The sequence below is a fragment of the Arachis duranensis genome, chromosome 6 (assembly GCF_000817695.3).
Source record: "Arachis duranensis cultivar V14167 chromosome 6, aradu.V14167.gnm2.J7QH, whole genome shotgun sequence".
NCBI classification, from domain to species: domain Eukaryota; kingdom Viridiplantae; phylum Streptophyta; class Magnoliopsida; order Fabales; family Fabaceae; genus Arachis; species Arachis duranensis.
The window spans coordinates 12,284,727-12,297,413 of NC_029777.3; the positions used below are offsets into that span (position 1 = coordinate 12,284,727).

The 12,687-nt window shown below is 34.4% G+C and overlaps 3 protein-coding genes and 1 non-coding gene across 5 annotated transcripts; 2 read left to right on the plus strand and 2 right to left on the minus strand.

The window, feature by feature from the left end:
* Positions 1-428: 428 nt before the first annotated feature.
* On the minus strand, positions 429-501 carry TRNAA-UGC (transfer RNA alanine (anticodon UGC)). The gene has a single exon. It is a non-coding gene; the product is annotated as a tRNA-Ala (tRNA).
* An 85-nt stretch (positions 502-586) lies between these two features.
* Positions 587-5,284, plus strand: LOC107492891 (DNA polymerase delta small subunit). 2 transcript variants are annotated; one of them, XM_016113954.3, is made up of 15 exons: positions 587-712; positions 802-931; positions 1,038-1,144; positions 1,280-1,406; positions 1,645-1,752; positions 2,337-2,452; positions 2,539-2,622; positions 3,012-3,080; positions 3,166-3,237; positions 3,330-3,421; positions 3,515-3,642; positions 3,797-3,898; positions 4,003-4,070; positions 4,438-4,517; positions 4,921-5,284. In XM_016113954.3, exons 1-14 carry the CDS (start codon positions 653-655, stop codon positions 4,495-4,497), a joined length of 1,323 nt encoding a protein of 440 aa, XP_015969440.1. In that variant the 5' UTR covers positions 587-652; the 3' UTR covers positions 4,498-4,517; positions 4,921-5,284. The 2 variants fall into 2 exon arrangements, with proteins under 2 accessions (XP_015969440.1, XP_052118538.1); XM_052262578.1 differs by having other exon boundaries at positions 592-712; positions 4,438-4,521.
* Positions 5,285-5,666: 382 nt separating this feature from the next.
* Positions 5,667-6,488, plus strand: LOC107492894 (uncharacterized). The gene is made up of 2 exons (XM_016113956.3): positions 5,667-6,187; positions 6,268-6,488. The coding sequence occupies exons 1-2, from the start codon at positions 5,870-5,872 to the stop codon at positions 6,355-6,357; spliced, it is 408 nt and encodes a 135-aa protein (XP_015969442.1). The 5' UTR covers positions 5,667-5,869; the 3' UTR covers positions 6,358-6,488.
* Positions 6,489-8,051: 1,563 nt separating this feature from the next.
* Positions 8,052-10,625, minus strand: LOC107492890 (actin-3). Its single transcript, XM_016113951.3, has 5 exons — positions 10,504-10,625; positions 10,226-10,301; positions 9,590-9,983; positions 8,634-9,247; positions 8,052-8,417 (listed from the first exon to the last, which is right to left on the minus strand). Exons 2-5 carry the CDS (start codon positions 10,283-10,285, stop codon positions 8,352-8,354), a joined length of 1,134 nt encoding a protein of 377 aa, XP_015969437.1. The 5' UTR covers positions 10,286-10,301; positions 10,504-10,625; the 3' UTR covers positions 8,052-8,351.
* Positions 10,626-12,687: the final 2,062 nt, after the last annotated feature.

The window sequence follows — 12,687 nt, forward strand, 5'->3', positions numbered from 1 at the left end:
AACATCAATTTTTTTACTATACATAGTATTCAATTATTTTTTAATCACATATAAGTAAATTACACTTAATCACATTACTTTTATTTTAAATAAATTATTTTTTTATAATTTTACTCTTAAAGATTTTTAGTTATCATGAAATATTTGTAGAATGACTAGTATATAAACTTGCAGAAAAAAATAATATATATACAATAAAATATAAATTATACTTTTTGTCTTTATTGTATCAAAATTTTTAAAAATTATAAAAAAATAAATATTTAAAATAAAATTTATTTAGATACGATTAAAAAATAATTAAATACTATATATAATAAAAAAATTGATATTATTAAAAGATAGAATTAAAATTTATCTCTATGTGATTAAAAAACTGATAGTATTATTCGTAATAGTACTATAACCCGTCTATAATAACATCGAACTGGAGATGCGGGGGATCGAACCCCGTGCCTCTCGCATGCAAAGCGAGCGCTCTACCATTTGAGCTACATCCCCTTTGAAATTCAAACCAGAATCAATAATAAATAAGGAATGTAGCGATCGGTGTTTATATTGAGTTCCACTTCTCCCTGGTTCCTTCAGAGTAGTGCCGGCAGCTGAGTCGATTCGAATTTGAGAGTGCGCGAACTCTTTTCCCGCCATTGCCATGGGAATGGACTCTGAGAAGAACAGCCTCTGCAGATTGCAATGCTCCTATGCCTCCTTGGTTCACTTCTCTTCTCTCTTCTCTTTGTTCTCTTTTCTTCAGTACTCGAGTTTCTCTGAGCTTAATTTGAATTTGGATTTGGGTTTAAGGATGAAGCGTTCGAAATTGGGAAGGAGACTTACAGGGGGCAGCAATACAGCCAGATATACTTCGCTCGGCTTCACTTGATGCGCACTCTCTTGTATTCCCTCGTCTCCCAATGGAAACCCCAAACCCCTGGTTCGTAACCCTTGCTAACAAATTAGGGTTTTTGTTTGTTTGTTTGTTTGTTTTTTTTTTTTTATTTGGTTTAGGTCTCATTTAGTTCATGCTTTGTTTGGTGCAGTGTGCACTGTGTTGGGATTGGAACAGGGAAAAGAGTGTGTCATTGTTGGAACCCTCTATAAACACATGAAGCTCAAACCTTGCATACTTGATGAGTATTCTAAGGAGGTAGGGGGATTTTTATTTTTAACTTCTTGTCTTAGGGGGAAAAATTGTATTTTTTTATTTGATTTTTGTGTGAATTTTATACTTTCTGTGTATGCAAATTGACAATGATGTGCTTCAATGGCAATTTATATACAGAGATCTGCGGTTCCACTTGTTAGGCCTCATAACTTCATGCACGACGATGATTATCTAGTGTTGGAGGATGAAAGCGGGAGAGTTAAGCTTGGCGGGGATCTCATATCGCCTTCTGTGTTTGTAACAGGTATGTAATTATAAACAGATTATCTTAATCGGGTATGGTAGGATGGTGATTCAACTACTGAAACACTAGCACATTCGTTGTTATGCTATTGGCTTTGTTTCATTTTTCCTATGCTTTGAGATCCAAGCTAAATTTTTGGCCACTTATGATATCCGTTTTTTTAGTAATGCGACTTGCCTGCCATACAAATTATTCTTTTTGGCAGATGATGATATTGTACTAACATCATCTGTTACAGGAATTGTGGTTGCCTTACATGGAAAGGAAACGGGGGCAGGTGATTTTTCGGTTTTGGAAGTCCTAGAAGCTGGCCTACCACCACAGATAGAATTCCCTCTTAAATCAAGTATTACTTCTCTATCTTTTACATGTACGGTGGTTCTAATCGAGTGAAGCACATGCCTAGAATATGTGTCTCTGTTTATGTGCATGTGTTTTTCTTTTTCAACTATTATTATTCTGGATCTTACCCTCATATGGTAGGCTTTAATTTTGCATTAAGATTGATGAATTGGATCTACATGGACTAGCATCCCACTCCTGTGAGAATTGCTGTTTGAGTTGCCTTTTTGTTTGTTTTTCCAGCATAGATGCTTTACACTTATCAATCATAGTCACAACCATAGATGCCTTTCTACTTCAATTCTCTTAACATGGTCTGCTTTCTTTTGGTGCAAGATTTAACATTTGCTGCAAGTTTAAGACACTGACTTCTCAACTTGCCTATTGCATTATTAAACCTTAACAAGTCATCTGTTGTCATAATGATAATTTGCTGCTTGCTTATGCTTCACATTCTTGCTTTTGTTAAGATGCTGATGATCAATAACAGCCTTGCCATTCTTTACACTTACTGTGCATCTTTAGTGCTCATTTCTTCAATTTTGATTATTAACAATTTGAAATTTCATTCTATTTTGGATTCAACAGGGGAAGACAAATACATTGTTCTTGTGTCTGGATTAAATGTGGGGAGCAGTGATTCTAATCCTCTTCAGCTTCAGCTTTTCATTGATCATATTACAGGGCATTTAGGAGATGAAAAGGTTTACCTGATTCTTCTCCCAGAACTCTCATGCTGATAATCATGCAACATTCAAAGTTTTAACCTGTCAAAATGACAATTGAACAGGAGCAAAGTATTGCATCTCAAATTGTTCATGTTGTCATTGCTGGAAATTCTATTGGCATACCACGTGGACTTGTTAATGGACAGGTATTGTTGTTATAGCAGAATCGTTCCCTACTTCTGTGCATTTACTACTAGGGAAAAGAATATTACAGTTACAAACATTTGTAGTACAATTGTACAATGTTTGCTGTTTAACACTTTAATGGTTATAAAATTTATAATAATAAAGACTCATAACTCTGATATCTCAGCTGTTGTTAACATTTTCATGAATCCGTTTGTTTTCTACTTTTGGTTTCCTGTGATGATGTCTTCTTCCTTTCCAAGTTCAAACATCATACACAATATAAGTCAAAACATCTCATGCTTTATTTTCCCCCTTTATTTTTTTTTTCCTGTTGGTGTTGACATATGGGTGCTGTAGACTGCTCCAATTGCTGAATTTGTTGAGGTATTTTCTTTAATATTTGCAGAATTTGGCTTCAAAGGACCTCTCAAGGATTGCTGAACCAATAAAGGAACTGGATATTTTATTGAATCAGGTTTCATTTTTATTATTTTGATTCTTATATCGTAGTCATTGTTATCCCAAATGAAAATTGCTAAGTTTTACTTATGTTTGTTTAGATTGCAGCTGGTTTGCCTTTGGATATCATGCCAGGACCCAACGACCCTGCTAATTTCTCATTACCACAGCAGGTTTTCATGTTTTCTTTCAAGATAAATATGCTTTATGTTTATATAATATGTTAGGTGTTGTTTGGCTGTATTACTAAGAGTTTTACTTTCAGCCATTGCATAGATGCCTTTTTCCTGGTTCGGCAGCTTATAACACCTTTAGATCTTGTACAAATCCTCATTCTTTTGAGATTGATAATATCAGGTGAGTAGGCTATAAAATCACAAACCTATTACTGTCTTTGACTCTGAATCTACTATCTACAATACATTTAACATGATGTGGCATTTCTTTTAGGTTTCTTGGCACGTCAGGTCAGAATGTAGATGATCTTGAGAAGTATTCTGATGCAAAAGATAAACTTGAATTCATGGAAAGGACACTAAGGTGGAGGCATTTAGCACCTACAGCACCTAATACTCTAGGTATGCATAATGTGTACTTCAATGCAACTGTAATATAAACATTTCTGGAAGGTTGAACCTTTGGCAATCATATTTCACATGCTATTTCTGAAGAAAACTAGAGTTAAAAATTCCAAATGAAGTTAACATTTTGATGTTTATTGCTGTCTTCCAGGATGCTATCCTTATACTGATAGTGATCCCTTCTTCATTGAGAGCTGTCCTCATGTGTACTTTGTTGGCAATCAGGATAAATATGAATCTCGTGTCATAAAGGGTATTTTTATTCTAGATCTATGGTGCAGAAATAAATGTTCTATGATTTGCTTTTACTATATCTTGCCCCTTTCTGACACTCATTAGCTTTCATGTTGATTGCAGGATCTGAAGGGCAGTTTGTGAGACTCATAAGCGTCCCGAAATTCAGTGAATCTGGCGTTGCAGTTGTGGTGAGCTCAGTTTTTACACTACTCTTAAAGATGGCTTTTTCATACTTATGTTGCTTCCATAAGCACATTAATAACTTGTCTTTTGTGCTTGAGAAGACATTTGCTGTCTTGACAATGTAATAGTTAAAGTAACCTTTGACATGATGTCAAATTGATAATGAACTGGAAATGTGGTTCTTAAAAATAACATATGTTATCTTTCCACATGCTTTTCTCCCTTTTATTATTTAATGAAGCAATTTTAAAGTTCCATCATAAAAGAAGCACATGAAATGAATTTTATTTTGTTCCTCTAATATATATACGTAAAGGTTTTATGTAAAGAATATAAAAAAAGGTTATGTTGAAATCTTCCTCATTTTTCCAGGTAAATTTGAGGGATCTTGAATGCCATGCTCTCAGTTTTGGAACTCAATTCAGCTCATAAGAATGTAGACTGAAGTTGTGGTAAGTAAATATACCTACATTTTACAGAGTGAATTATGATTTCTCTCTTTAAAAACAGGCAACTGTTCTGTAGTTGACATCTGTTTTTTGGGGATACTCTTGTCTGCATTTGAGCTGAATTGTAAATCCAGTAATCATTATTGTTGTAGTATTCTGTTCCGGCTCAAACTTGATATCCTCGAGACAAAATAGCATTGTGTCATGACCAGAAGCTGAGCTTTACTTAAAATTTGTAGTGTATTGCCAAATTCATCCTTATTCACTTCTATGCATAAGTTTTCCTGCCACTAGTATTAGTTAATAGTCTTACTTTCTAAGAGCTTCTTTGTGTTTTAAGGTTCCTAGAAATATGCGTTTACATCTTAGGAATGATAATAAAAGTTTCTTGTCTTGTATAATTCAGGTTATGGGAAATTTGTTGAATGCCTGCCATCTGTCTGTATCTTCAAGATGGATCGAAGACCTGAAAATTAAGGCTTAAAGTTGATGAGGGCTTTCTTCCTCCGTTTCTTGGGTGTATCATAATTTTTGTATATCCTAGTATAATATATTGACCTGTTTGTGTATTTTTTTTTTCTAATTATCTAATTTTCTCGTTGTAACATAGTCCGTATGCGGGCATTTTATTTTGACAAAAAAATTCTTGAAATATTTAAATTTTGCTCTAGTCCCTAGGTTTTTTCCCAGACCATGACATAGTCCTGCCACTTGATGAATCGTTTTACAGTAGTAGATTAGCAATAAAAGGGGGAGGTACACGACTCAAACATCTTTCACCATGCAGAACTAGAGAAAATATTTATTATTATTGGTTTATGCTGAATTGTATAAAATATTTTGGTGGATATTTCATATTTGGAGAAACCGTTGATGCAAGCTTGTGTAATCATGCAACTTTAACTTACCAACCTTGGTTGGAAGTATAAATGTAAAAAGTTTTGTGATTGACACACCCGAAAAGGAAGGAATAAAATAAGAATCTGAAACATGTTTTCCTAGAATGAGTCCCGTGACACATGGGAGAATGAGAGCACTGAAATCGTAGAGGCGCGCAATTGCAAGTAGAGGTTTTTGTATTGTACCGTCTCACATGGCAAGCACAGAGAAACAGCAGCAACTGTAAAATGAAGCCCTTTATTAGAATTTAGATTTAGATCTCAGCCTAAACCCCCAACGGCTAGTTTTCACTTGCCCTCTCCTCTCTTCCATTATTCATTCACTTAATATTAATCATTGTGTTACCTGTCTTCCCTTTTTCCATTCCCACAACGGTCCATAATCCCTTCCACATAAAACCATCAACTTTTTCTTTTGATTCTACACAACACACTCCATTTTCAATTCTAATTCTGATGGACACTGCTACTGCTGATGCTGATGCTAAGGTTCAACGCGTCACCAAGAAATCTTCCGATGAGCTTCTTAGGAAGTTTGCTGAGCTGGGTTCAGAGGAAACAACCCGCAAGAAACACTTGAGTCTCACCATTAGCCTCAAGAAGCCCAGGGGATTCCGGAGGGATGATCACTGTGACAGCCCTTCCGGCAGTGCTGCCGCTTTGGTCGAGAGGAGATCACTTCTGCCTCCCGGTGTCAACCGCAGGACGGCGTTGCTCCGCCCACTCCGGGCTAGAGATATCAGGAACAGGTCACTCTTGGGAACCATTCAAAAGGTTAGTCACTCTTTGTCCTAAAATTGAAGCTTCAACAATCAACACTAACAAATTAGACTACTAACCATTCAATGTTGCAGACATGGCGCACAACTGTGCAAGGAGCTTCCAGAGTTTTCATCGAGAAGCACTATCATCGCCATAAGCGTTTGATCAATGACATTGTTTAGGCCATCCTATGTTATATATGTATATTGATTGCACTGTTAGTTTAATTCACTTTATTCATGTTGTTTTCTTGTTACTTGTTCTGTTCTATTCTTTCATCTTAGCTTAATAAAGTTTATTCTTTCATCCATTCCATTCCCTTCTCTGCTCCAGTTTCTTGTCTTGCCATAGAAAAAATAGAGCATGTTTTGTGCCTTATCAAGTTCAAGGTTAAAACATGATTAGATTTTCTAGTGTGGAATTGAAAGTGAACTTGCATGCAATGTGATAGAAACCTCAAATCTCTAGTGTCATCATGATGCACACAAGTCCTAAACCTCCTAATAGCTCAGAACAAATGAAATTATTGAGATCAAAATGAATTATTACAACCTTTTTCATTTTCTCTAAAAGAAGAAAAGCAATGATAAACTGAATAATGGAATGCAATAATTCAGAAAAGGCCATTTCAGAAGCCAAGTGCCAACATGTGTTTAAGACTTTATGTGACTTTCCCTTCCATACACAATTATATTGAACGTGTCTCCTTGCCGTCTCTCTTTTTTTTCAACAAAAAATATAAATAATTTTAGGTTGAGACAAGAGGCTAAAATTTAAGAAAATAATTCTTATAAGAAGACAAGGGCATCAAAACAGATTAAATTTGTGAAGTATCTTAGTTGTAGAATTGTGCACAGCAAATTAGGTTTGTTCTGCTGCCTATTGGACTGTTATATTTTGCTTTGTCTTGAATTGTATAACTCTTTTTCACTCCAAAAAATAAAGTTCTTTTTCTTTGGTTCAAGGTTCAACCAGAAGAAGAAATTTAAAATAAAAATAGTCACAGTAATACATACACCAACCACTCAATTCTCAAGTTTCAAGTGCATAGATTTGGACTAAAAGGTTAAAAATAACATGCTGTAAAGTAAAAGGCATGTTAAAGCATCATAGGCCCCAATGAAGAATCCAAAACAAAATGAGCATTGATTACCTAGGTTTGGTGTCCACTTTGAAATACTCAACAAGCACACTCATCCAAAAGATCTTGTGGAAATGCAACAAACAAGGTGCCAACAAACAGTATATATAGTATCTTCTTAAATGGTACAAGTACTACAATAATTGCTCTGTACACAGTTCCTATTTCCTAGTACTCTTTTGTTCATGGTCCATGGATTTAGTGTAAAGTAAAAGATAAAGTCACGTCTCAGTCACTCTTTCTAGTGCAGGGGTTTGGAAGAATCATTTTCTTCTAAAACATAACTTGAACCAGTGATTGCATCATGTGTGAGTTAAGCAGTACATCTTATGATCTCTTCCTCCCTCTTTACCAGTTCCCACTTTGCAACAAGATTTTCATTTAAGATGTTTTTTTCCCCGACATTGATTGAAAAGGATAGACATTAATTGAGAAGAGATAAGCATTGATTGAAAAGGATGGACCCTCTGAATGCAAAAATATTTGGTCGTTGCTGCTGTTGATTAGAGAAACAGCATAGTTTATGGAGGCTTAATTATTGCAGGCACTGCCATATACATTGTACACCAGCATAATTTTAAAACTCTGGTGGAAGTGGAACACACAAGTAATAATTTTGATGTGAAATTGGCATGTTATGTTGGTAGGATATGATAGAGCTAAAAAGATTGGACAAGAATTAACAATGGGCTTCTTTCCTTGCAGAGAATAATAAATCAAGCACATCACACTAGGTTAATCAGAATACCTTATATAAAGAATTGTTGATTCAACCAAACCAAACAAGTAACAATACACAGCTCTTCTACACAAAATGGAGAGGGAAAATATTGAATGTTACATGTCTTACTAGCCATCATGCTCTTTATCCCAACATATAAAGAAAAGGAAACTCAAAAGAAAGAAGATGATAAAAAGAAAATGGTAGAGAATAGAAAATAAAAAAGTTCCTCAACCACTTGATGATATTTCTTTAGTACAAAGTATATATATTGCAGTTCGACTGGTCCACCTCCACCTCTTGCTCTCCATGATTTAGAAACATTTTCTGTGAACGATTGATGGCCCGGATTCATCGTATTCTGCCTTTGCAATCCACATCTGCAAATGGAAAAGGAAAATTGAAATATAAAAAATATTCAGAAAGGATGACATGGAATTATGCCCCAAAAGCACAAGGAAAATATAAAACATAAAACATTCTTTATAACTCTGATTCTCTTGATCTCTAAGTATTCTGTTAGTTGTATGGTTTTCTTGAAACAAAGTCTATTGAATGATTTGCTCTATGTAACTATGGTGATGCATTATTTTTACCTGTTGGAATGTGCTAAGGGATGCCAAAATGGAGCCTCCAATCCAAACACTGTACTTCCTCTCTGGTGGTGCTACAACCTTAATTTTCATGCTACTCGGTGCCAATGCTGTAATCTCCTTGCTCATCCTGTCAGCAATGCCTGGGAACATAGTGGAACCACCACTCAAGACAATGTTACCATAGAGATCCTTCCTAATATCAACATCACACTTCATGATCGAATTATATGTGGTTTCATGGATTCCAGGAGATTCCATCCCAATCATGGATGGCTGGAAGAGAACTTCAGGGCATCGGAATCTTTCAGCTCCTATTGTGATAACCTGTCCATCTGGTAGCTCATAGCTCTTCTCAACAGCTGAGCTAGTCTTCGCAGTTTCTAGCTCTTGCTCATAATCAAGAGCAATATAAGCTAGCTTCTCCTTCATGTCTCTCACAATTTCACGCTCAGCTGATGTTGTGAAAGAGTATCCACGCTCAGTCAAGATCTTCATCAAGGCATCGGTGAGATCACGCCCTGCAAGATCCAAACGCAAGATTGCATGTGGAAGAGCATAACCTTCGTAGATAGGAACTGTGTGACTGACACCATCTCCAGAGTCCAAGACAATACCTGCATAAAACAGAACAAAACAACATCAAATCCATTTCAATGCCAACACATACCTTATTACCATTAAAGAGAAAGCTAATCCTTCAAATCACATACATCATTCAAGAAACAATCCCTTCACTCATTATAAAATAAACATAAAGTTTGAACTGACATCTTCAAACATACCTCCCTATAAGGCTATAACAAAAACTAAGACCACAACAATATGCATACTCATGTTCATGTCCCATAAATTCTGTGCGGAAGTATCAAAATAACAGATTTTAAGAAGATCTAAACATGCATCATCATCATATACTGATACTAAACAGAGGAAATTCGACACTGAAGATTGATTACCGGTTGTACGGCCACTGGCATAAAGGGAGAGAACGGCCTGGATGGCAACATACATAGCAGGAGTGTTGAAGGTCTCAAACATGATTTGTGTCATCTTCTCACGATTGGCCTTTGGGTTGAGGGGTGCTTCAGTGAGCAGCACAGGGTGCTCTTCAGGAGCCACACGAAGCTCGTTGTAGAAGGTGTGATGCCAGATCTTCTCCATGTCATCCCAGTTGCTCACAATTCCGTGCTCAATTGGGTATTTGAGAGTCAAGATACCTCTCTTGGATTGAGCCTCATCACCAACATATGCATCCTTTTGTCCCATCCCAACCATCACACCCGTGTGGCGCGGACGACCAACAATGCTAGGGAACACAGCTCTTGGAGCATCATCACCAGCAAAACCAGCCTACCAACACAAATCTCAGACATCTCAAGACTACATACCAGTCACCAGATTATGCTATATACCCTTAATTGCATGGTTTGAGTAATCTTGGTAACACTATCATCTTAACTTATACTAAATATATGAAATATTACAACAACAATAACAATAAAGCCTTTTCCCAATACATGATAATCCAGATTAACAAGACAAAATGGTAAAATTTATGATTTGAAAAAGGCTCAAGCTTGATCCATACATACCTTGACCATGCCAGTTCCATTATCACAAACAAGGGGTTGAATATCCTCAGCATCTGCCATTTTTGCTTATTGATTGCTGCAAAAAGACACCAAATTTGCAGAAAATAAGACACTATGAAAAAGATTAACCAAATTATGTCCCTGATCATGAAAACTACTATGACACTAAGTAACCAACCAGTGCATGGATTAATAATACATCACAACAAGCGAACAAGAAAAATAAAATGAAATTATGTTTGTAATTGAAAGGGGAAAAAAGTACTAAATGAACTCACCTAGGAAGAATAAAACACAAGAATTAAGGTTAAATGGGGAATGTATGTGTTTGTGTTTGGATTGAAAACGATGAAACAAGTGTGAGAGAGAGAGAAAAATAAAAAAGGCTTATGCGTGATTCTCTCACAAAGTTAAAGGGTAGTACCCGCCCTTATATATGGTTTTCAAAAAGAGGAAATGAGTCTCTGGCAAATGAAATGAGTTTGAAATGAACATCAAATTCCATGTCGCGTAATCTTGGCCGTCTGTTTCGAATATCTCATCCACGGGCCACATTTATTGTTGGAAATAGCTGGCACTTATATCCTTTTCTTAGAATGTATGTGTTTGCATGAAGTATTTAAGAGTGAATCTTATTTTTTTTTATAACAGTTCAAATTTTTAAATATAAAATATTGCATTTAGATATTTAATTCAAGTATTCCAGCATTTTTCTCTAAATTTAAATATGAATCGTTTTATTTAAAGACTTTAAAGTCTAAATAATTTGGTCATTTTTATTTTCACTTTTATAAAAGTAAAAATAAACAAAAAAAATTATCTGGTTGAATATTGTATAAATATTTTTAATGAAAATATCTCTAAAAATTACAAAATTAGAAACGATATTTTCAGTTCTCTTATGAATTTAATTTTAATTTAACATAAATATAAAATAATTTTATACGTGCATCTAATTTCGTAACAAAATATGTTGATTCTCTCATAAAATTTGTAATTATTATTGGGTTAAATATTCACACATATTTACAACTGCATTTATTTTATGTCTGATATTTATTAAATTAATACATTTCATAAAATATATTTTATTCTTTTAAATTAACACTAAAACTACATTTTAGAAATAGACTAACTAAATATATTTTTATTGTTTTTTACGCTTAAAAACATATTTTAACAAATTAATCATATTTCTTAAAATATAAAAATAACTGTTTTAAGAAAAGACAAAAGATAAAAATATTTTCACAAATTAATCGGTTCTAGTTTGCCTATATGGCTGTATATTCCATATTCCATAATTTCTTTCTTTGCTTTTTTGGTACATTGAATGTATATGAATTTAAAGCAAGTTTTCATTATTTAACATATGAGGAAACGAAAACGAATCCATGAATAACTAATTTCTTATTACATTATTAGAAGGATGAAGACAATATCTTTAATTAGGAGTGTCTCTACATGGTCTATAGTTTTATTAAATTGAATACATATAAAAGGCATTGATATTCTCAACATTTCAAGAGATAGCACCAAACACTTTTACTAAGAAATTCAGTATAATCCAAATCAGATTATACAAATTCTTACATTAGAAAAAATTAAATGTTCATTCCTTTCTTTTCTTTTTTACATATATACCATCTTGTCACAATTTATTCATTACATTCAAGTAACACAAATATATATGGGAAAAAGAAAAAGAAAAAAGGAAAAGAAAAAGCAAAAGCCCCAGTACCAGCCCACAAATATAAACATAAAACATTATAGTATTACACAGTAGAAAATAATAATTAAAAATTATTAAATGGTCTATTATATTTAATAGAATTATTTAATATAGCATACGTCTATATTGTATTTATTATTTTTATATAAAAATAATTTTACGTGACTAGTAATTTAAATAATTTTTTCATGTAATTTTTGAAATGAACTTTACAGCGGTGAATGGTGATGAACGGAGTGGGAGTAATGATACATGGGACGGTGCAAAAAGCGATAGAAGTGGGCCCAACAACTCTGTTTGCAACTGTCCATAGATCATGTCGGGTGTGTTTGCTTGTGTGATATCGCATCCACTCAACGCTTTGGTGTACCCCGTCGCTACGATTGGATCCTTCCATTGACTGATTGAATCTGATGGTTGTTACAAGTTCCCGCGGCGATAAGTGAAGACGTGCAGTGTATAACGCCAACTAGACAGACAACGTGGTATCCCGTTTCGGACAATCCTCGATCACCGTTGACAACTTTTTCTGATTTTACTTTCTACCTTTTTATTTTATTTTCGAAGGTATTTCTATTTGAGTAATAATTTAGAGAAACTGCGTTTGGGAGGGAGAGGAAAGCTGAGAGACTCAGTTCGGGAGACGGAAATTGAGAGGCAGAATTAAATTAAATTTTTATATTATATTTAGTATGAATATATTAGATTAAGTTATGTTTTAGTATTATGT

What these genes read in the sequence shown, in the direction of transcription:
- LOC107492891 (XM_016113954.3), top strand. Translation starts at nt 653, where the DNA reads ATGGGAATGGACTCTGAGAAGAACAGCCTCTGCAGATTGCAATGCTCC. An exon ending in AATGCTCCTATGCCTCCTTG is followed by an intron (nt 713 to 801) that starts GTTCACTTCTCT and finishes TTTGGGTTTAAG; the next exon opens with GATGAAGCGTTCGAAATTGG. An exon ending in GGCATTTAGGAGATGAAAAG is followed by an intron (nt 2,453 to 2,538) that starts GTTTACCTGATT and finishes ACAATTGAACAG; the next exon opens with GAGCAAAGTATTGCATCTCA.
- LOC107492894 (XM_016113956.3), top strand. Translation starts at nt 5,870, where the DNA reads ATGGACACTGCTACTGCTGATGCTGATGCTAAGGTTCAACGCGTCACC. An exon ending in TCTTGGGAACCATTCAAAAG is followed by an intron (nt 6,188 to 6,267) that starts GTTAGTCACTCT and finishes TCAATGTTGCAG; the next exon opens with ACATGGCGCACAACTGTGCA.
- LOC107492890 (XM_016113951.3), bottom strand. Translation starts at nt 10,285, where the DNA reads ATGGCAGATGCTGAGGATATTCAACCCCTTGTTTGTGATAATGGAACT. An exon ending in ATGGAACTGGCATGGTCAAG is followed by an intron (nt 9,984 to 10,225) that starts GTATGTATGGAT and finishes TTGTGTTGGTAG; the next exon opens with GCTGGTTTTGCTGGTGATGA. An exon ending in CCCTTAGCACATTCCAACAG is followed by an intron (nt 8,418 to 8,633) that starts GTAAAAATAATG and finishes TTCCATTTGCAG; the next exon opens with ATGTGGATTGCAAAGGCAGA.